Source organism: Phyllobates terribilis, unplaced genomic scaffold (genome assembly GCF_046119375.1).
Source record: "Phyllobates terribilis strain yellow unplaced genomic scaffold, ASM4611937v1 Scaffold_5__5_contigs__length_657084704, whole genome shotgun sequence".
Classification (NCBI taxonomy): domain Eukaryota; kingdom Metazoa; phylum Chordata; class Amphibia; order Anura; family Dendrobatidae; genus Phyllobates; species Phyllobates terribilis.
Genome location: NW_027362765.1, coordinates 129608218 through 129632533, shown reverse-complemented (window position 1 = coordinate 129632533; position 24316 = coordinate 129608218). Strand labels below are relative to the sequence as shown.

General features: G+C 44.1%; 1 protein-coding gene across 4 annotated transcripts; it reads left to right on the top strand.

Moving 5' to 3' along the window:
• Positions 1–1568: 1568 nt before the first annotated feature.
• Positions 1569–17348, top strand: LSM14B (LSM family member 14B). 4 transcript variants are annotated; one of them, XM_073683014.1, is made up of 9 exons: positions 1571–1800; positions 4911–5074; positions 7229–7364; positions 8796–8912; positions 11857–12027; positions 12279–12350; positions 12963–13124; positions 13622–13778; positions 16214–17348. In XM_073683014.1, the coding sequence occupies exons 1-9, from the start codon at positions 1680–1682 to the stop codon at positions 16377–16379; spliced, it is 1266 nt and encodes a 421-aa protein (XP_073539115.1). In that variant the 5' UTR covers positions 1571–1679; the 3' UTR covers positions 16380–17348. The 4 variants fall into 4 exon arrangements, with proteins under 4 accessions (XP_073539116.1, XP_073539115.1, XP_073539114.1 ...); XM_073683013.1 differs by having other exon boundaries at positions 1574–1800; positions 8796–8924; XM_073683015.1 differs by lacking the exon at positions 12279–12350 and having other exon boundaries at positions 1569–1800; positions 8796–8924.
• The last annotated feature ends 6968 nt before the right edge of the window (positions 17349–24316 follow it).

The window sequence follows — 24316 nt, the reverse complement described above, 5'->3', positions numbered from 1 at the left end:
ATCAGCTGTCAGGTTCCCTTTAAAGGGAACCTGTCATGTAAAAAATATTAATCTGCAAGTTAATAGTGTTCTGAACCTGCCCGGCGTCCGCACTGAGAGCCCCACTGCCGGGAGGAAATTAACTTTATTCCCCCCCAGCAGCCACACTCTTTCAATCACAGGGGAGACACCGGCACGGCTTCATTCACTGCTCTGTGTATAGAGAGCAGCGGCTGTAACCACGACCCTGGCACTGACTGACAGCCAGACCTAATGCTGAGCTGCTATCAGTCAGTGCCGGGGGCGCGGTCACAGCCTATGCTCTCTATGCACTGAGTGGTGACTGCAACAGCGCCGGCGACACCCGTGACTGAAAGAGCAGACCTGCCGGGTGAATGAAGTTAATTTCCTCCCGGTAGCGGGGCTCTCAGTGCGGTGGCCGCACGGTGTTAGAATGCTATTAACTTACAGATTAACACTATATCTGCAGGTTAATAGAGTTTTTTTACATGACAGGTTCCCATTAAAGGCTTACTATCTAGAAAATAAGTTATCGCTTATCTATAGAAAAGGGGGTAAGTTACCGATCCAGTGGTTGGGCCCACAGCGATCCCCAGAATAGGAATCTGAACCCGGACTACTGCTCCACTGACAGACTATAGGACGCCAGCGATCTGCATGGACGGCCGGCGATCAGTATAGGCGCCTCTGTCCTATGGACGGGGATACCGCACTATCTTGTAGAGAGGAGCAGAATGACTCGCACAGTCCTGATCAGGCGCCCACCTCTGTACATTGCATGGCAGCTGTCAGCCTCTTGGGATTACCAGGCATTGTGAGAGGCCTCGTCACTAGGACTCGGGGGACGTTATGATGGCGCAGGGGCTTGGTAATTTGACCAGCAGCTGCGGATTTTGGCACTGCCAGGTCCAGCTGCCAATATCTCCTGACGTGGGCGCAGATGAGGGCAGCCTTTTCGCTCTTCTCTACTATCCCTCCATTTTACAGTCCGGTTTGCATGACTTTTTTTTCCAGTATTGGGCCTGTTGGGAAATATGGCTCCATCCTGATGCCAGTTCCCGCGTGGGACAATACGGTGGTAACGCCCTGGATGAGTCGGGGTGTGATGATGGCCGCCATATGCCCCGCTGATGAGCCATACCCCATAGCCTGGGGCACGTCCTATGGAATGGGCAGGGCATCAGCTGGCACCCTTTGGGCAGTGCACACAGGCATGTCACATCTGTAGATAAGGTTTGTGGCTGGAACACCCTTATGAGACCCCAACTCTGATAATGGAAACGAAGTGCCCGCAGCTCTGGCCGCCATCATCGTCCACAACAAACATCACCTCCAACATAAACATTCGCCATCACCTAATCCCACCTACAACATGGCCGCCGCCCCCCGCAGCAGTCGTCACTGTGGTCCTGCAGCTGCCGTCTCCCAGCGTCATTAGTTGCCGGGTCCGCTAATTCTGCCTGCCCAAACCAATGAGAGCGCTCCACGTCACTAGCCGGGAGAAGCCCGCTCAGAGTGCGCAGTAAGAAACAAGAGTTAGCCCCGCCCCTGGCGTGTGAAAGGGCGGGGCAGCGCGTCTGCTATATAAACGGAGACAGTGGGCGGCGCCTGGCAGTCCAGGGGGGGTTTCTCAAGTGGAAAGGTGCGGACCAGCAGGGAGTTGCAGAAAAGCCGGCACCATGAGTTCAGGCACCCCGTACATCGGCAGCAAAATCAGCCTCATTTCCAAGGCTCAGATCCGCTATGAGGGCATCCTGTACACCATCGACACCGAGAACTCCACTGTGGCTCTAGCCAAAGGTGATCAAGGGGAAACCCCGGGCCTGGTAGTCGTGCGGGGGCTTCGCTCTGTATGCGCATCACAGCGCGGGGTAACTCACCGAATACGGCTGCCCTAATGCGAGGCAGAAACCCTCCTGCAGCTGGTGCTCGCCAGGGGGCGGTGAGGAGCCGGGACAACCCCTGGGGGGCGAGGGCAGTGGGTGGGGTCATGGTGGGATCCTGGGGTCATTTCTGCAGCTAGTGACCCTGGTGCACGTGGCTGAGGGTGGCTGGCCGCAGTGTGGGGGTAAGAGGAGGGAAGATGGGGTGCAGTGCTGCTCATGGAGCTGGTAATGGGGTCTCCCTGGAGCCTTCCTGTATATTACTGAGCCTAGTCACCCCCTGACAGATGACCTTGGTAGGATTTTGCATGTGAGGTAATTGGGGAAGGCCCATTTAAAGGGATTCTCCTGTGAAAACAAGTTATCCCCTATGCACAGGCTTAATGATACCTTATTGATGGGGGGGGGGGGGGGTCTGCCTGCAGGTACCCCAATTGATGGTACCCCAATTGATGGGCAGAATGGGGAGCGCTTATCCCTGTTAGAGTAGTGCTACAGTGCACCTGCTCCATTCATTCCCTATGGTTCTGCGCTCGGCTCTTTTGGCGCTTCCATAATGGAGTTTCGTCTGGGGTCTGATCTCTCCATACTAATTCCTCATTCTGCTGACCAGTGGTTGGACCCCCATGACCTGTAACTTATCACCGATACTGTGGATGGGTGATGGCTTTTTTCCACTGGTCATACCCTTTAATGACTGATAAGATGTTCTATAGTACATTTATAATAGGGGAGCAAATCTCCAGGGCCCCTCTTATGTGTCCTCATGAGGACAAGCAGTACAGGGCTGTTCACACACATGTAACTATAGTTTCATTTTCAACCTACTGGAAGATTTTCATAACTTTTTCCATGATGACCACCCCAGTTTCCTGTAACGTAGATATATTGGGGGTTTCTCAGATAAGCAAATCTTGTGCATGTACTTTATTAGGGCATAGAGACCCTTGTGTGGTGTGTAATACTATGACAATAAAACATTTCCCCCTCTTAGGAGTGTCGCTTTCTGGGAGGCCTAGCTACTGACTCCACAACATTTAGCTTATATCTTCAATGGCTATCAAATTAAAGGCTGTCTCTTGCCAACCAACCTTTTTAACTGTAGGCTTGACTGAATTTAAAGGGTTAATCCATGGAGTTGGTGGTCTCCTACATGTTTAGATGTGATGGTGGGAGACCTGACCTTAAATGACAGGTTACTGAAACTTCAGTGACCTGCCTCCTATTTTAAATACTGCGCCTGTGCGTTTAATATTGAGGTTTTGAAAAAAATATGTATATATTGGCTTCAACAAAATGGCGGCACATGCACAGCAGGATCTGTCGGCAAGCGATGCTCTCAATCTGTGCAAGCTCTGCCCACTATTGAGAGCATTGCTCGCTGATAGATGCTGCTGGGCATGCGCCACCATGATGTAGCAAAAAATGTTTTGGCTCCAACAAAATGGCGGCGCAGTAGCATCTGTCAGCAAGTGCTGCTCTCAATTTGCAGCAGTGGTGCCGTTTTGTTGGAACCAATTTCTTTTTTTAGGACCACAATATTAAATGCGCAGGAGCAGTGTTTAAAATAGGCAGGTCACTGAAGGTCCAGTGACCGGTCATTTAAGCCCAGAATGATTGAGGCCAGAGCACCAAAATAAGGCCTGCCCCAGTGCACGAGCATCTCATTAACTCAAAACTGCAAACAGATTAAACAAGAGCCACAAGACTGATTTCTTCACCTAATGTATCATTTTAATCAGCGCAGCTGCCCCATCATGACACTGCCTGTAGTTTACTTAGCAAAATCCTGCTGACAGGTTCCCTTTAAGCACTAGGCACCGCCTTCTGGACACTTGCTAGCGCGACAGACTCCAGATGAAAGCCTTATGAGCTGTAATGATGCTACTAACACTATAACACCACTGTAGCTCTCCTATCTAGTGCTGTGTAATTTTGTGAGGACATGAGACACCCTTTAAAGGGAGCCTGACAGCAAATACTATATATCAGGCATTTGCTGTATGATCTCAGCCAGGTGTTTGAAACATTGCAGCGTTTAAGAAACCTTTTAGGAGCTGCCAGCCTGGAACTGAGCCACATTGACTAGTCAAAAAGGCCAGTCTTCAGAGGCTTCTCCCTGCCTGATACCAATGATTGACAGATCTCTCCTTATATACGCACGCAGGGAGAGATTTGTCACTCAGGGGAGCTGATGGGGAGAAGCGGAGGACAGTTTTAAAGTTTCTGCTGCATTTGTCATACCTGGCTGAGATCATAAAGCCACTGTCTGTTTCATGTTGCCTATGGGTCGGACACGTATCGGCTCTCAGGTTCCTTTTAAATTTGTATCTGAAGCAATGGATTATAGAATGTGACTCTTTACAGGGAGGATCCAGTAGATCCCCTTAAATTAAAGCCACATCTTGGCCAGCAGAAGTTATTGCTGTACTTTTCTCCCATAGTTGGGGGAAATGTGTGGGTCAATCAAGTGGGTAACGAGCAGCTCTGGTGCATAGAGGGTAGGGGGTCCTGAGCATGGAGTCCATCTGACATTTTTCCTTAAAGCATATGGACAATCCATTTTTTTTTGTCTCTTTAAAGGGGTAGTACGATAAATGCACATTCTCTCCATAGGATAAGTAACTTGCTGATGGCTATATTCCCAAGAACATGACTATGAAATGATGGTCCACCAACAACTTTTTTGTTTGTCAGTTGGACTGAAATACCAGAGTAGAACACCAAATGGGACACCAAATGGGTGGATCAGTAGTCTGTATTTAGATCCACCCTATGGCACACCCAGAGCCCTGTTCTTTGGATCGATGGGACCCCAGCAATAAGCAACTTTTCGACTAACTGGTAAATATGGTTTAGTCCTGTAAATGGAGCTCTGCTACAAGATTCTTGGCTTTATAAGGTGGACAGTGTGGTGTCCCATGAGTCTCACCCCCTCCATACATGAGATCTTTGCGTTGTATTCCTGGCTATATTATTGGTTCCTCTTGAATATAACTGCTTTCTTTTTTTCCAACAATTACACAGTGCGATCCTTTGGGACAGAAGACCGTCCGACAGACCGCCCTGTGCCTCCCCGAGAAGAGGTGTATGAGTATATAATATTCCGGGGTAGTGACATCAAAGACATTACGGTGTGTGAGCCCCCCAAAGCCCAGCATGCCTTACCCCAGGATCCAGCCATTGTCCAGGTATGATCACTACATCTGGATGATGCTTAATTCAGGGGAGAGCCATATTGGACTGACAATGCCTCTCCATGTGCCTCCCCCCACTGTGGTGGCTGCAGCCACACTGAGATTTGGCTGGTAGAGTTGTCAAATGGTCACAATTATCCACATGGTTTTGCAGCAATCAGTTTACACATGAATCCATGCAGTCATTAGTGTTTTGGTTTTGTGGGTTAAAATGCTACATTACTGTCAAAACTCAATGGCAGGCATTGTAATGGTTAATTTCTTTTTGCTCCTGGATCGTGTTCTAAAACGTGCAGCGGGTGCGGGAAGCTCTTTAAAATGTCGCTGCCAGATTTAGTCCTTGTTTATGTAACTGCCCAGGATCCCAGCGGTAGCCAATTATCAAAGCAATTAAATGGGTGAAAGCTGCTAACAAAGCAGAGACGGTCATTGTCAGATCCCAGTTACACCTGCAGCAGATTTCGGGTGAAGGCTCAAAATGAATGTTGGGGTGAAGCTTTTCCCAGTTTCAGCTGTGATGAGAAATGACTGACTTATATGTTCTGCAACTTTTTACATAGTTCCATAGGTTGAAAAAAGACCTAGGTCCATCAAGTTCAACCTTCCTCCCCCAATTGTACATTTTGTCACTAACTGTAGCCAACAATGTTGTGTATCGAGGAAATCATCCAGCCCTTTTTAATAGCTGTTAGTGTCTGCCATTACTACCTCTTGTGGTCGGCATTCCATGGTCCAACTGCTCTGATTGTAAAGAACCCTTTCCTGTTTAGGTGCCGGAATCGCCTTTCTTCCACCTGTAATGAGTGCACCCTGGTCCTTTGTATGGTCTTTGGAAGGAATAAGTCATGTGCTAGTCCTTTGTACTGACCACACATATATTTATACATGTAAATGAGATCCCCTCTGAGGCGTCGTTTCTCTAAGCTAAACAGACTCCACTTTTCCAACCTCTCATCATATGGGAGGCCTTCCATCCCTTGTAATAATCTAGTTGCCTGCATTTGAACTGACTGTAACTTCTGAATATCCTTTTTAAAATGTGGAGCCCAAAACTGGATCCCATATTTCAGATGTGGCCTCACCAGGGGTTTATAAAGGGGTAACAATACATTGGAATCTTGGGATTTTTTCTTTTTATACATTCTAAAATCTTGTTTGCTTTTGCGGCTGCTGCTTGGCATTTACTGCTGCTCAGCTGACCTGTAACCAGAATACACCAGTCCTTTTCCTATTCTGTAGTCCTGAGTATACTCCCATTTAATGTATATGTAGCAATATGATTACTCCATCCTAGGTGCATTACTCTACATTTATCTACATTAAACCTCATATGCCAAGTGTTTGCCCACTTATTTCAGTTTAGTGTTCAAGATCTCTGCTTTAAGACAATGGATCAAAAAGTTCTTTACATCCAGAGACTGAAACCTATAGTCCTGCTAATTGTTGGCTACAGCTGGGTCCATTGAATGCTGAGCTTCTGTATGTGACCTCTGGGACACTTGTGGCAAATTACCAGGATATGCCATGAGTGATAGATGCTAGTCACAGCGGCAGTACCTGTAACTCTCAGTAATTGAACCTTTCAGGAGTTTAGGTGTCGTGCTTAGATGAAGTAATGTATACAGTCGCAGAAGAGTGGAACTGAATAGTATGTAAGTGTCCAACTGTTGGCAAGCAGAGAGGCATTTATACTCTTTAAAGTCTGTTTATATGTCCAAAACTGGTTTTCGAAATTGTGACATTATGAAAATAAAGGGGGATTCCAGTTAGAGCAGGGTGACTACATCAGCACTTTTTTCTGGGAATCCAAATGCTAACCAAGGATAAAAGGGGATAGGCTCTGCAAAGCACCATAGTCCTGTCCAATGGTGGACACAGAAAAGGACCCCTGTGCAAGAACAATATAAGGGGGCCCCTTGCTGTCCAATAGTTTTACCTCCAAAGCAGCTTGTTATAGAAGTGGGGCCCCTATTGCACCATTGATGTGTCCACCCCCTGTCAATCCCCATAATATCCTAGCATAGTGCCATACAGGTGCATGATTACACTTTAGGTGTCTTGCATATCCGGCATGTGGATATTTCTGTGCACGGAGACATTGTTTTCCTTCGGTTGTGAATTCATGTTTTGCTGTGATCTTGTCTGCAGTCATCCCTGGGTTCTGCCTCCACCAGTTCGTACCAGCCTTCTGTGCCTTACAGCCCGTTTCGAGGCATGCCGTCATATGGCCAGCTTGCGGCCTCCTCTCTTCTTAGCCAGCAGTATGCGGCCTCCCTGGGTCTAGGTATGTAACGTGCAATTACCATTCAGTTGTCTTCAATGTACAGTAAAGCAGCTGCTGGTCACTCTGAACTCCCAGCGTCTCTGCTTTATCTGCAGGGTCACTGTAAGCGCAGCTCTACTGCAGATGCATCAGACTAAAGCTGGCCGTATGCATATGGGCTATTGGCAGAGTGCAATCTCTTCTGGCTCCCCCCTCACTTAATGGGGAGCGAGGAGAGTCACTGTTGTACATTGCTTGTCACCCCTGAAAAGATAAATCATTAAAATTCCAACTGCCCAATCTCTTCCCTGCATCTGTCATAAGGCCCCCATACACTTCAGATGGTCGGTTTGGCAATCCAATATCTGCTGGTTTGGCAGACTTTCATCTAATGTGCATGGGGGCCTTAAAAGGGTGGGTTCTCTAATAATGAGCTAATGCAGCATTTGTGAACCCACCCTTAAGACCCCCATGCACATTAGGAGTGTATCAAGCCAATAGATACTGGATTGCCCAACTGACCTTCTGAAGTCTATGGGGACCTCATGACAGATGCAGGGAAGAGACGGATTGGGCAGTTGGAATTTCAACACCTGAGACTTTCCACAACCACCTCTTTGGCTAAGTAATGCTGATTCTAGGCAGGCTTGACAGTTTTGCTGCAGATTACCCACAGATTTACAGCAAAAATCTGTGTCCAGAACAAAAACTACTGAGCGGTTGGCATTTTCAGGGGATCTATTTCCTCCCCCTGGACCTGTGGATTGTGCAGGTAATCCCCAGCAAAACTCGAAGTTGTGAGCATAAGAAGTAAAAAAAAAAAAACTGCAGCAATTCTGATACATGTGAATGTACCTTTTATGAAATGCCATGTAGCATGTTCTAGAATTGTTAAAAAAAAAAAAGCTTAACACAACTGGGATATAGCCAGCTGGAAGAACATGGTTCGAGTTTCAGGCCATTAGTATGTTTTTAGTATCCGGATCAATAAAAATGAATTACCAATGGGCAGAGTTATTTTTCTGTTAGGCTGCCTCTATGTGGACTTAGCAAATTTCCAATTGTTTTTGGGGTTCTTATTTTTTCAGCGTTTTTGCTTTTTTTAAACTAATCAAAATTGATATGTTAAAAAAACTGGATTTAAAACTGTTCAAGAATTGGTGCAAATTTAGTAAATGCCCTTGGATTTTCTAAAGCTTCAGCCTTAAACTTGAGTGCAAACCTCCTGCTGGAGAAAAGTCTAGACTGTCGATCACTGGGATTTCTTTCCAAAGCCTGAAATAACTGATAAAAGGGAACAATAAATGAATTGCATGTACAGCAAACTGCTATAATATTGGGGTAAGGGGTCTGCAGGTATAACAATAAGCGAGCTAATCTGCAGGTTTGGGGTTGGGTTGTATGTGGCACTGGGGAGTGATCTGTTAATGACTTGTTGCACTGTCCATGCAGAGAAGCTGGTAAGCCCTTCGGCGTCAGCCGCAGCCTCCAGCTCCTCCTCTTCCCCATCACCACAACCTGTGGCATCGGATCCTGACTTGCTGGCAGAGCCCCCGCACCTCTCTAAGGGTAACATTGCTGGCACGTATCTCCTATTCTCCTATTCGCATGCTATTGTCTTTAGTTCTATTCATGGGTAGAATAGTCGCTTTTGTTCCACGTCTACTAACATTGTGATTGTGGTGTTGTCCAGTGTCGGATCGGTGCTGAGTTACTGCAGCAGCCAGACAGGAGAATGTGATTACTTTCAAGGACGCATTAGAGAAAAAAGAACGGCCAGTAAGACGCTAGCCCATGAGTATGCTGAGTGGTGGCCAAGTTAGTGTTGGCTAGAGAAGGTCTTGTATCACATGGGTTATTTTGTACAGCCTCCACTTGTGATCAGCATATGGGTAAGCAAAAATGCCCCCTGAAAACAGCTGCAACTGTAGGAAACCCTGGCAAGAGTTTAGTATCCCTGCAGTGCCTCCACAGGTTATATTGGGCATTACAACATGTCCATTTATCTAAGTAGCTGGTATGTGTAAACCCATTAGCTCTCCCAGGGTGAGACGAACTGTTCCCCCTATTAACCCAGAATTAATCAATTTTATTGTTTTCTAAACTAGACAACCCTTTTAAGAGTCAAGCATTGAGGTACTGATCTCGGGTGCAGTAATAACTTTCCAGAAGCTTCTGATGATCTGACATGCTTCACTACTTATGTAAGGTGTTGTGCATGGCATATGAATATAATGGGCCATTCCCCCATTTGGATCCTGATATTGGCCCATACAGAGCTGCTGTAAGTCTCTAGCTCTACTACTGAGGGAAGCCTTGTCTAATGGTTCATTCAGACAGCTGACCATGTGAATCCTCCAGGAATCAACAGGCCAGAAGCCGGAGACCAGTCCTGTACTGGCTGTAGACTCCTATTGACACAAGTCTGCAATTTCCATTAATTCTTAGTCCCCCTGATGCAGCCTCATCCTAGTCTCAGATTCTTCTCTCGTGGATGTCTCTGCAGTGGCTGGGGGAGCTCTGTCCAGAATGCAGTGAATTCACTCGCTTATGTGTATCAGCCTCTGTTCCTGGAGTGATTTCCATATCTTCAGTTCATGATGATGATCTCCTGATCCACAATCAGTGAGCTGCTGTCACTAAAACCTTGATATCCTTCCCCCTCCCCTGATATAACTGCTCCCTGCTGCTATCACTAACATTGAGGAGAGGGCTGTCAGGAGATAAGATTGTGCAGCTAACTAGGTGATTCTGTAAGTGGTAACTTTATACTGAAGACCAGGGAACTGCTTTATAGCATTTAGAAAGCAAATACCTTTGCAAAGAGGTCAGTCTCTTAAATGAATGTGATCTGCAGTGCCAAAATTAATACCCTCAAATGCCTGTGGCTAGAAGTAGCATACCCCATCACATGCTTCTATTAGTTCTATGACCAGTATGAATTGCACTGGTTTCTATAGTCAATGTGCCAAACACTGGATGAGGATGGGACTGTATAATCACACAGGTGTGTCCTGTCTTAGTTACACCAACCATTAATTAGTAATTACATTTTTGTCTAATTGACACTCAGACTTGTCCCTGCAGCCCGCCAACCTCTGCACCTGAAAAAGGCTGCTGAGATCCAAATTAAATCCTATTGGTTCAGTCTATAGTAGTCAATCCACTGCAATGTATGGTTCACCTGTAAAACCAGGTTATATCCAATTCACACTAGGATTTGGAACATGGTGGATTCATCCCCAACTTTCCTTGAAGACACCCAACAGTAACTGGGCAGCAGCCCCTTTAATTCACTATGTTGGGTTCAGCTATACTACAGCACCCATCACAGGGTTCTTGTATTTCTGAAGGGGATGAAGCACTACTTTACTGTTAAAGCTCCAAAACCTCTGCATCATTGTACCAGGTTACATGGCAGCCTACTAAATCTGCACACAAACTGCTCCCTCCAGTGGTCACCACAGGTGCCTAGAATTATCCTTTGATGGTATAAGGTTTTTTTTGAGGCTCTTAATGAAGGTCAGATACTAATAAATCACAAGTGCAACATTTTGGACAGAATTGGATAAAAAAAATGACGTGTAACAATGGGTTCATCTTCAGATGCACATTCCCTGCGGCAGAGCTGATGTTTAGCTTGATGTTTTTGCATCCAACAGTCTCCATTGTAGTTTGTGGTGTTTGCATGTTTGTAGCATCGTGTTATAATGAAGGCACAGTGTATGTGATCAGACAAGGTACAATCCCTTACAGAAGCCTATTATTCCACTTGGTTGGAAGGGTATTCTTGCTGTAACAAGTTATCCTGGGACCCTCTCCAGAATGGGACTTGTCCCTTTTTATTAGGGCCATGGTCAATTGTTCACTCCTCTGCTCCATTCAGAATTAAGTACAGCTCTTTGCCATCTGTCAGATCCATAGACTTTTATTGGTGTTTCAGTACAACTGCCCCTCCAGACTAGAGGTGTGGGGGGAATGGCAGTGCTACTTTGCTGACCCATGGAGGTACTAGTGGTTGGACCCTCACCTATATAGCTGTTATTACTGCTATCCTGTGGATGGATAACGTGTTTAAACCAGTATACCCCTTTAACTGCGTTTATTAGGTACTACCCAGCTTATTAGAATAACCTGGTTGCATCCTTCAATAAACAGCACCACTCTGGTCCCCAGGTTGTGAGTGGTATTGCGGCTTTTATTTCAATGGAATTGGAGCTGCAGTAGAACTCATGACCTGTGGAGAGACTAGGTGCAGTTTCTGTAAGAAAGCAGCCATGTCTTTCTAAGGCTGGAAAACCCCTTTAACAACTAAACTGGGGTCTGATGGGATAGTTCAGCTTTGTCGGTGGCTTCATACCTGGTTGGCTTTTATTGCCGGCAGCTCGGCTTCTTTCTGGTGCCTTCATTATAACTGTTATGGCCTCCCTGTAGACATTGAGCATTGCTGGGGGCTCCCATGTCAGTTCTGCCTGCAAACTCCAACTAATGGGTTCCCCTTTTCTCCCTGCAGCTGGTTTCCCATCCATCCCAGTAAAGAAAAGCCCTATGGTGGAACAAGCTGTCCAGACTGGTCCAATGGAGAATATGACACAGAAGAAGCTGCAGCCGGCAAAGGGACCACCTGTGAGCCAACGGGGGAACAGACAGGGCCAGGCAGCGGGACAGCCTGCACCTATGAATGGTAAATGGTGTTGGTTTTGGGTATAGGCTCTCATTGGCATCCATGGGCTTGAGTCCGGAGTGCATTTAGTCTTACTGATCACTTCCATAAGTCGTGGTTGGTGCTTTTCTAAAGTTCCTGCAATGATTATGGGGTAGCATTCCCTATTACCATTGCTCAGCAGGGAGTGTACCAGTATTCATACTAGGCAGCACCACCTGCACTATAACCTGGTATGTAATTTATGTAGAACCCCTTTTGATTTTTTTCAGTACCACCTCAGACTGCACCGACACAGAATATGATCAATGATGAGAATAGACGACCCCAAAGACGGAGGTCAGGTAAAATAATGGGGTGTGGTGGTCATATTGTGGGTGATCAAAACAATCACCCGGTAAATATCCCCAAGGGAAGTTAAGGAGAACCACATATAGGGCTATCATGGTATAATATGGTGCCCAATCAACCAGGGGACAGCCAGGCCAAGTTTGTCACACTTAATGGCTCTGGAGCATAGATCTTATTTGGGGGTCCTTTTAATAACCATAAGCAGTTGGGAAATTATCCAGTAAACTAGTTTTCAGTCTTGTAGGGTTATCCAATTCCATGTGGATAAAGCTTTAATGTGTCGTAAATTTATGAAATTGGTGTTTTCATTAAATGGAAATGCTTATTGGGAGTTTGAATGTAAAGCAAAATGTCTCCATTCCCTGACAGCAAGTGGATCATAAACAAAGTATAGCAAAGTTTAAGCTTTGTGCCCAAAACTGGACACCCCGACTAAGAATGAACCACATAGGTTTGATAGTCACTTATGTGCCCCCCCACTGATGGCAGAAGTGTAGACCTTCCAATGTCTGACTTGTGGTAACCAATGCCCCCCGCTCTCTCCCTCCAAACATCATTGGCAGTACAATCTCTGCATTAACTATTTTCACCATGTGATTCTGCAGGTAACAGACGGGCCAGGAATCGCTCTCGAGGGCAAAACCGACAAACTACCGTCAAAGAGAGCGCCATTAAATTTGATGGGGACTTTGATTTTGAAAGTGCAAACGCTCAGTTTAATCGGGAAGAACTGGATAAAGAATTCAAGGATAAACTAAACTTGAAAGGTAGATTTTTGCCAATAAGATTTGACAAAATAACCATTGATTCTTGCTGTATACAAAAGTGATAACTTGTAGATCAGTGGGGGTCTGACTGCTGAACCTGGTAGTTGCTGCAGGTCCATGGAGAAGCATGCACACTTTGCTCCATTCTGCAAATCGCATGCATCCCATAGTAATTTCTGTTCTCTATGGTTGGACCCTCCTTCCCCCTTTCCCCCAGTTTAGATGTTCTCAATTTTCTGTAAATTTGTGAATACTTACCGGAATACCCAATGTTGTTGGTAGCACATGACCGGTTGTGGCCTAAGAACAACCGTGTCTGTAGTACGGTGGCTCATGTGAATGAGCATTTTGCTTATTCCGCTGGTCAGTGGCATGCTTGCATGGGGCAGTGATCAGGAATGGGCACTCCTAAACAATTGTTTGGCAGATTATGGGACTGTATAAAACCTTTTTTACATGATGCCATGCTGGACTTGACAGTTTCTTTTCCCTTGCAGATGACAAGCCTGATAAGGAGGGTGACGAGAAGGGAGACTCTGGAGTGGAAACCCAGAATAGTGATGGGAATCCAGAGGAAGATCCCCTGGGACCCAATATATACTATGATCGTACCAAGTCTTTCTTCGATAATATTTCTTCAGAGATGAAATCCAGGTGGACAGTCAAACTCCTGTAACATCTGTTGCAAAAGAGGGGTTTTATTTGAGTTCTTGGCAGTTGGCTCCATATTCCTCCCTCCTATGATATACTAGTAGTAAATGCTTCAAAATTTCAGCTGAGGCTGCAGTATGAAATACAGCTTTGCAGTGTATTGCAGGATAAGTAGTGTGTTTACATAATTTCTCCACCAGCAGAATAGTGAGTGCAGCTCTGAAGTACAATACAAGATGTAACTCAGGATCAGCACAGGATAAGTAATTTATAGTGTCACACGCTAACTCCAACGCCAGTACAGGATAAGTAATGTATGTACACAGTGACTACACCAGCAGAATAGTGAGTGCAGCTCTGGAGTATAATACAGGATGTAACTCAGGATCAGTACAGGATAAGTAATGTATGTACACAGTGACTGCACCAGCAAAATAGTGAGTGCAGCTCTGGAGTATAATACAGGATGTAACTCAGGATCAGTACAGGATAAGTAATGTATGTACACAGTGACTACACCAGCAAAATAGTGAGTGCAGCTCTGGAGTATAATACAGGATGTAACTCAGGATCAGTACAGGATAAGTAATGTAATGTATGTACACAGTGACTGCACCAGCAGAATAGTGAGTGCAGCTCTGGAGTATAATACAGGATGTAACTCGGGATCAGTGCTGGATAAGTAATGAATGTACACAGTGACTCCACCAGCAGAATAGTGAGTGCAGCTCTGGAGTATAATACAGGATGTAACTCGGGATCAGTACAGGATAAGTAATGTAATGTATGTACACAGTGACTACACCAGCAAAATAGTGAGTGTAGCTCTGGAGTATAATACAGGATGCAACTCAGGATCAGTACAGGATAAGTAATGTAATGTATGTACACAGTGACTACACCAGCAAAATAGTGAGTGTAGCTCTGGAGTATAATACAGGATGCAACTCGGGATCAGTACAGGATAAGTAATGTAATGTATGTACACAGTGACTGCATCAGCAAAATAGTGAGTGCAGCTCTGGAGTATAATACAGGATGTAACTCAGGATCAGTACAGGATAAGTAATGTATGTACACAGTGACTACACCAGCAAAATAGTGAGTGCAGCTCTGGAGTATAATACAGGATGTAACTCAGGATCAGTACAGGATAAGTAATGTAATGTATGTACACAGTGACTGCACCAGCAGAATAGTGAGTGCAGCTCTGGAGTATAATACAGGATGTAACTCGGGATCAGTGCTGGATAAGTAATGAATGTACACAGTGACTCCACCAGCAGAATAGTGAGTGCAGCTCTGGAGTATAATACAGGATGTAACTCGGGATCAGTACAGGATAAGTAATGTAATGTATGTACACAGTGACTACACCAGCAAAATAGTGAGTGTAGCTCTGGAGTATAATACAGGATGCAACTCAGGATCAGTACAGGATAAGTAATGTAATGTATGTACACAGTGACTGCACCAGCAAAATAGTGAGTGCAGCTCTGGAGTATAATACAGGATGTAACTCAGGATCAGTACAGGATAAGTAATGTAATGTATGTACACAGTGACTCCACCAGCAGAATAGTGAGTGCAGCTCTGGAGTAGAATACAGGATATAACTCAGGATCAGTACAGGATAAGTAATGTAATGTATGTACACAGTGACTACACCAGCAAAATAGTGAGTGCAGCTCTGGAGTATAATACAGGATGTAACTCAGGATCAGTACAGGATAAGTAATGTAATGTATGTACACAGTGACTCCACCAGCAGAATAGTGAGTGCAGCTCTGGAGTAGAATACAGGATATAACTCAGGATCAGTACAGGATAAGTAATGTAATGTATGTACACAGTGACTACACCAGCAAAATAGTGAGTGCAGCTCTGGAGTATAATACAGGATGTAACTCAGGATCAGTACAGGATAAGTAATGTAATGTATGTACACAGTGACTGCACCAGCAAAATAGTGAGTGCAGCTCTGGAGTATAATACAGGATGTAACTCAGGATCAGTACAGGATAAGTAATGTAATGTATGTACACAGTGACTGCACCAGCAGAATAGGGAGTGCAGCTCTGGAGTATAATACAGGATGTAACTCAGGATCAGTACAGGATAAGTAATGTAATGTATGTACACAGTGACTGCACCAGCAGAATAGCGAGTGAAGCTCTGGAGTATAATGCAGGATGTAACTCAGGATCAGTACAGGATAAGTAATGTATGTACATCAAGTGCAGCTCTAAAGTATAATACAAGATTCTCTTGTCTATTATAAAGTCCAGGGTGTTCTGAATGCCCTTAGTACAGCTGGTCTTGGCTGTTTTGCATGTAGTGGCTTTGTTTTACCACATATGCAGATTAGTTATCAGATGTATGAAATACTGTGATAACCTGAAGACCTAAATTGATTAACAAGTCTCTTGTTTGCACAGACGCACCACGTGGGCAGAGGAGAAAAAGCTGAACACTGAAACCTTTGGGGTCTCCGGCAGATTCCGTCGAGGCCGCAGCTTTCGCGGTGGGTTCAGAGGAGGAAGGGGTGGTGCCGTTCCACGAAGAAACCAGACAACGCAGCGGGCTGGCACTGGGAGGGTGTGAAGACTTCTGTCAGTAACATGGACAAAAAAGGGGTTTGTGCGTCTCTAAATGGACTAGTCTTCCATAACTTCTTGCCCCCTTCCCACACCCCTCCAAACGCTTCGTAGCAGCTCTGTAACTGTGCACCGGGCAGGATAAGCCCCTGCATTGCTTTCATCTATGTAACACTGGTTTGTAAACTGCAGATTGGACTTGGCACAGATGTGTGTATAGGAGGCCATGGCAGTGCTTTATCATATAGGGGAATGGTTTGTGTGGTACTTCAGTGAGGTGAGCAGTTATATTTTGGACCTCAGACGGAAGGAGATTTTTTTTTTCTTGTACTTTTTAATGTATAATCTGAATGCCAGTTTTCTTTTTTAGGAGGGGGTTTTACTGCCTTTTTGTTGTGCTCAGATGAGCGATCTGCTCACTGTCCCCCCTTAAATTTATGTTAAGATATCACCTGAGTATTCAATGGTGCACCAAAGTGGGTGCACTGGTAGGTGGTGGGTACAGCTTCACCCCCTCACTGATTATTTTTTTTCATTTACTCATTTGGTTCTGTTGTCACAATCGCTCTTCTTTGATCACTGGCCCAGACTGCTAGCCAACTGCCATACGTGTCGTGTAACAAGGAGTAGTCACCCTGCCGCCCTCGAGCTCATGTTATAAAGGACACATTTCCTGCTGCACATGGAGATCTGCTGCAAGGTTGCAGTCACAACTGTTAAGCAGCTTGACTCCGAAGCTATCCTCTAGCATAAAAATGCCACAAGACCACCGTCTGCATGAGATGGATCTACATTTTTTTTTCGACATTGATGCACTTAACCCGGTATTGTAAAACTTTCTGCAAACCACCATTTTTAAGTTATAAGATTTAATTTAAGAAAGTGTCTTTATTTTTGTAGAATCCTGGTGCTGATAACCAGTAGCCCATGGGGGATGTGATTTGAATTGTAAGCTACCAATAAATCTACAACCATTTGACTTGTGCCATATATTTATTCCACCCTCTTGCACTCAGCATAAAATGACTGCTCAAACCAAGCTCAGATGCTCTGTGCACCTGTTTGTGTGGCTGCACAGTTCAGTGCATCTTCCCACCTGCCTGTTTTGCATCTTTCTACACCCCCTCACCCTTAATTGAAAGCTCTGGCTTTACAAGAGCCAGAAAAGGGATGAAAAACAAGTGGGGTGGTAAGGTAAGTGTGCATGGTTGGTTTGAACAGTCACTGTGTTGACACTCCCTTCACCCAGTTTAGACTGGACTGTATAGGTGATAACTGGTTAGATTGGTGTTAATCCAACCTATAAAACTATTTTCCTATTGCCAGAATTGGGAACACAAGTCTGTTCTCTACAAGCAGAAAAACAGTGGCTAGGAGTTGAATGAAGTGGCAGGATGTGCATATGGCTTTATATGCCATTCAAAGTCTTCAGGGGGATCCAAGGGGTAACATTCTCTTGTGGAGAGTGACATGCCAAGCCTGGCATGCCAATGTGAGGAGACTGTTAAGGCATGCAATGCTCCTCTGGCAAATTAGATAAGCAAATTCCTCCTTCAGAGGGGAAGAGAACTAGAACTCTGATGGCGATAAAGTTCTAGTCCTCTTCCTCTGATTTGGCAATTTGCATATTTAAAGTCTTCGGTGCAAAGGTTTAACCATCCATGTGACAGGAGTGCATGAACACTAAACTTGTTCTCTGCCTGAAAGGCTAAGCAAAGCATGTCTTCTGGCAATCTCTTGGAATAGCATATATGTATAGGTGGTGATATTGCTCATTGCAATGTTGGCAAGCATGGCTACTAACTCCATTTAGACTAATTTTTGCACCCCTTATGTAGGTTAGGGTTGAAAGTATTGAACCTTTTAAGACAAACATCTGAACAGGGTAGACTTGGTCCTTAGTCAGAGTGCCATTCTTTTTAATTCAGTTGCACTGCATGTGCCCCAATGCATCTTGGCCATCAGCAATATTGCAGGGAGAATATGGCCATACTAAAATACACACACATGTACCATAACTTGCATTTTAGATCCAGTATTACCAACAAAGTTCCACACATGGAATCCTGAAAATTGCTATCGGTTGTTTAACTCATATAACATATGCACATATTCTCTTCTCAAATAGGACACTAGTCCCCCAAGAAAAGACCTGAAGCGAGTATTTCAACCTTAAAATCAATACTTTATTAACATATATTAAAAATTAGATAAAACAAATCACAGTGCTTCACAAATACGAATGGGCAAATATTTGTATGAATCCTATTGATACTCAAGGTATATTGTATTCTGGTTTGCAGCATAAAGTTTGCAATTGTAACCTATTGCTGTCCCCACATAATAAGATAAATGATGCAGTGATAATCACTATTGCTTATGACATATTTCTGTCCCCACATAATAAGATAATTTGTGCAGTGGTGATCACTATTGGTTAATGTGATATAACGTAAGAATTCAAGTGCTGTTAAATACACAAATTAAGGGACTACCACTGTTAGGCTTATGAACCCATGGGGAGGTGTCCTAAAGGGATAAAGCATGGAAACCAATTGTCCGCAACAAAGCAGCACAAAAGTGGAACCAAAAACTAAAGGGAACTAAATGGAATACCTGGATCAGTGTAATAATGCTGTCGACAGCATTATTACACTGATCCAGGTATTCCATTTAGTTCCCTTTAGTTTTTGGTTCCACTTTTGTGCTGCTTCGTTGCGGACAATTGGTTTCCATGCTTTATCCCTTTAGGACACCTCCCCATGGGTTCATAAGCCTAACAGTGGTAGTCCCTTAATTTGTGTATTTAACAGCACTTGAATTCTTACGTTATATCACATTAACCAATAGTGATCACCACTGCACAAATTATCTTATTATGTGGGGACAGAAATAGGTTACAATTGCAAACTTTATGCTGCAAACCAGAATACAATATACCTTGAGTATCAATAGGATTCATACAAATATTTGCCCATTCGTATTCGTGAAGCACTGTGATTTGTTTTAATATATGTTAATAAAGTATTGATTTTAAGGTTGAAATACTCGCTTCAGGTCTTTTCTTGGGGGACTAGTGTCCTATTTGAGAAGAGAATATGTGCATATTTTAGATCCAGTGTAGCAGAAAGGTGGATCCTGAGTTTTCACCTACATCTCATTGTTGTGTCTGATGTTCAGATGTCATACCTGGTCACCATCCAATCTATGGGATTATCTGATTTTACAAGTTAAAATACAAAAGACAAAAAAGTTTTAGGAAAAAACAGTAAATCTCACAAAGGTAAAAAGTGCAGGAAAGTCTGGGAAATGAATGCTATAATATCTAGACAGTGATCGCCAACCAAAACTGAACTATGGATTAAATGTGTGAAACAAATGCTTCCTTTGTATTCATTCGCATCCACGTGCTATACATTTCACAGTTAGAGCTGTCTTTCCCATTGGGTAGAGAATGTTGGAGATGTATCCATATAAAGAACAGCTGCCTTCTGGTTCACATAATCAATCATGTGAAGATGGCCTGTTATGTTTGGACAATTTAGGCCAGGAGTCTTTGTGCGCCAAATTCTTCAAAACTGTGCATGTGGCTCATGAGAACTTTTTGTGTAAATTAAAGTCTTTTATAGCTATTCAGCACCAAGTGTCAAATCAATTGGTAAGTAGAACATTTGTCTAAAGGTGCCCCACATTAAAAACTCCTCCAGAAACCTCACTCCAGACAGGAGCGGAGTGAATATTAGAACATATGTGATATCAATATGTGACTGGGGATGCACCCACTGAATGTACTGCCAACAAAACGGTGCATGCAAGTCTCATAAAACTAACTTTTAATGAGATGAAAAAATAGACGATAAAACCACTGATATAGATATAGATATATATTTTTTTTAATCTCAACAAAAGTATGTTTTAAGACCTGCGTGCAGTTTTGTTGGTAGGAGCTGGAGTGAGATGCATGAAAATGGAATGTTTGGTATGTCACATGTTATATTAGATTGATTCACATGTGGAAGAGCAAAATGAAAAAAGTTAAAAATACAAAATATATGAAGAATAGGGTGCAAATATAGCAGCCTCTAACAAGGAGCAAATTACTCCCAAAAACTGGTGCAACAGCAATGATGAATTGGGGCTCTTCTCTAAGTTTATGGAAACTTAAATATTATGTATATAGGTGTGTCAATCTGATGGCGCCCTCATAAGAAACTTTCATTGGAGGCATATAAAAGGGTTTGTTTTCTACTTGTACAAATATTCCATTAAAAAAGGCATTGTACCGACTGTCTGATAGAGCTTTATGTTCTATCTAGGGAGGGATATTTCCACATATACTACACCCGATTGAGCTTGTAATTCTGCATTAACCCCTTAACGACCTTGGGATTTGTCATTTTTGCATTTTCGTTTTTTGCTCCCCTTGTTCCCAGAGGCATAGTTTTTATTTTTTGGTCAATATGGCCATGTGAGGGCTTATTTTTTGCGGGACAAGTTGTACTTTTAAATGCCATTACTAGTTTTACCATACCGTGTACTAGAGAACAGGGGAAAAAATTCCAAGTGTGGTGAAATTGCAAAAAAAAAAAATGCAATTCCAGTTTTTTTTTTCTTTCCACATTCACTGGAAGCTAAAACTGACCTGCCATTATTATTCTCCAGGTCATTACGAGTTCGTAGACACCAAACATGTATAGGTTCTTTTTTTATTTAAGTGGTGGAAAAAAATTCAAAGTTTGCTATAAAAAAAAGTGCCATTTTCCGAGACCTGCAGCATCTCCATTTTTCGGGATCTCTGGGGCCGGGTGAGGGCTTATTTTTTGAGCGCTGGCTGTTTTTATTGATAACATTTTGGGGTAGATCTGATGTTTTGATCGCCCGTTATTGCAATGTTGCGCTGACCAAAAAAACCTTAATTCTGGCGTTTGGAATTTTTTTCTCTACGCCATTTACCGATCGGATTAATTATTTTTATATTGATCAGGCGATTCTGAACGCGGCGATACCAAATGTGTATGTGGGGTTTATTTTTTTTGAATGGGGCAAAAGGGGGTGATTTAAACTTTTTTTTAATATTTAAAAAAAACTTTTTACACTTTTTGGTTGCTTCTATAGTCTCCATAAGAGACTAGAAGCAGCAATTACCTGATCGCCTCTGCTACATAAAGGCGATGAGCAGATCACCTCTATGTAACAGAAATGCTCCTGTACTATGAGCGCCGACTACTAGGTGGCGCTCATAGTAATCTTTACATGACAACCACTGGGGTCTGCTGCAGACCCTGGGTTGCAATGCCCACCCATCAGTGACCCGCGATCATGTGACTGGGTCACCGATGGGCAGGGTAAGTGAAACGCTTCCGGCACGGTGCTGTTAAATGCCGCTGTCAGAGATTGACAGCGGCATTTAACTGGTTAACAGCCGTGGGTGGATCGCGATTCCACTTGTGGCTGTTGCGGGCACATGTCAGCTGTAAGAATCAGCTGACATGTGCCCGGTTCAGTGCGGGCTCAGCGCCGGAGGCTGTGCTGAACCGGGGGTGATGGCCTGGGGTGCACTAATACGCCCCAGGCCAGTAAGGGGTTAAAGGGATTTTCTCACAAACAAAAGTAATTTTAATCAATAGATCTTGGAATAATAATAATTCCCACAATTGGATGTGTTTACAAAAAATGTTCCTGTGCTGAGATAATCTTATAAATGTGCCCCTGCTGTGTACTGTGTAATGGCTGTGTCTGACCGTACAGGGACATGGTCTGATCATACCACATCTCCTGGGCAGGGGAGGAAGCAAGAGTATACAGACAGGACAGCAGGGGATCACAGCTGATTCTTTCTTTGAAATAAAACATTGGTTAAAATCAGGCAGGGAAATGTTTTGCCTCACAAAAAGAATCAGCTGTGATCCCATGCTGTAATATCTGTATACTCTTTTGCTTCCTGCCCTGGCCAGGAGATGTGGTATGATCAGACCATGGTCCTGCACGGTCAGACACAGCCATTACACAGTACACAGCAGGGACACATATATAAGATTATCTCGGCACAGGAACATTATATTTAAACACATCAATTTGTGGAACTTATTATTATTCCAAGATCTATTGATTAAAACCAACTTTTCCTAGTGGGAAAACCCTTTAAGGATTGTAGAATACCCTTTTTGCATACGAAAGCTTTCGGGGGGGAAAAAAACGATATAAATGCATATATTTTTGGCTAGCTCTTATGTTGCACTGGCTGCAGAATGAATAATCTGAGAACCAGTCAGTGAACCTCAGCGCTAAGCTGGTTTACGACCAGAAAGTTCAGCTCCAGTTTCCTACAATTATAAATGAGGTGAGAGTAGCTCAGAAGCTGCCATTATCAGGCACAACTCTGGTACATTGTAACTAGCGCTACAATCACAAGTGTCTCTATGACTAATTGAACATTGATTGTCTACCACCATATATTGACATGGAGTGGGTTTTCTGCAGCAGGTTCTGCCCTTGTCCTACGCTTGTGAATGAGACATGCAGAACTGAGCCTATTCAGAACAATAAACCGGACATACCTACATTCATTCTATTTTATGCATGTGTACTGGAAATTGTGGATTGTAACAATATCGGACAATGATCTTTTAGCTTTTACCCCTTGCGACAATGTGACGTGCAGCGTAGGAGGCTACATAATCCACAGAGGCATTTATGCTGCAGAAAGTCCACAGCAGATGACCTAAGTGTCCATGCTACGAAAACACAGCGCATCCACTGCAGCAAACTCTGCTGCGACTTACAGTGCCAACAACATGCTGCGAAATATATCTGAGGCAAAATGTAACATCTCAATTTATGCTGTAAATGTACATACGAAATCTCACCCTGTAATGGAAAGTGCGGCAAAATATCCCCCCATCCCTTCACAATAGTAAATCCCTCTGCAGGAGCGAGCAGTTGAGATGGTGTGTGGGAACAAAGACTTAAGGCCCCGTCACACTTAGCGACGCTGCAACGATCCAGACAACGATACGACCTGTCAGGGATCATTGCTGCGTCGCTATGTGGTCGCTGGTGAGCTGTCAAACAGGCAGGCTCACCAACGATCAGGGGAGCAGCGACATCGTGGAAAGAATCTTTCCACGATGTCCAGCTCCTGGTTGCCAGCCTGCTGAAGCAGGAGCAGGCTGGTAACCATAATAAACATCGGGTTACTAGGGGCACACGTGCCCCTAGTAACCCGCTGTTTATCATGGTTACCACTCTGCTACGGTGAGCGCTCACTTTAGCAGGCTCGTAACCATGATAAACAGCGGGTTACTAAGTGCGCGTGTGCCCCTAGTAACCCGATGTTTACCATAGTTACCAGCCTGATCGCTGCTCCCGCTGGTCACACACAGCGATGTGTGCTGACCAGCGGGAGGGCAACGACCAAAAAATGGTCCAGGAGATTTTGCAGCGATCAGCGACCTCACAGCAGGGGCCTGATCGTTGCAAAGTGTCACACATAGCGACATCGCTGGTGAGGTTGCTGTTGCGTCACCAAAACCGTGACTCAGCAGCGATCTCGCTATGTGAGACGGGGGCTTTAGGCCATGTTCACACATTGAGTATTTGGTTAGTATTTATAAGCCAAAACCAGGAGTGGGTGATAAATACAGAAGTGACGTGTTTCTATTATACTTTTCCTCTGATTGTTCCACTCCTGATTTTGGCTTACAAATACTGATGTAAGATACTGAACGTGTGCAGATGGCCTTAGGCGACCTTCTCCCAATGAGCTTTTGGAGCGTTTTTGACGCTGCGTATTTTTGCTGCGTCAAAACACCGCGTCTTATCCAGCACAGTGGATGAGATTTATAGAAATCTCCAGCCCACTGCTATTTTTTTTTATTTTTTTTTACTCAGGATTAACTGTCCTGCGGTGCGTTTCATATCCACAGAATGTTGATTTCTCTTGTG

Excerpts from the sequence above, each read along its gene's own strand:
- LSM14B (XM_073683013.1), top strand. The coding sequence starts at position 1,680 with ATGAGTTCAGGCACCCCGTACATCGGCAGCAAAATCAGCCTCATTTCC. Across the intron at positions 7,365-8,795 it reads TGCGGCCTCCCTGGGTCTAG|AGAAGCTGGTAAGCCCTTCG; the intron begins GTATGTAACGTG and ends CTGTCCATGCAG. Across the intron at positions 13,779-16,213 it reads TCTTCAGAGATGAAATCCAG|ACGCACCACGTGGGCAGAGG; the intron begins GTGGACAGTCAA and ends TTGTTTGCACAG.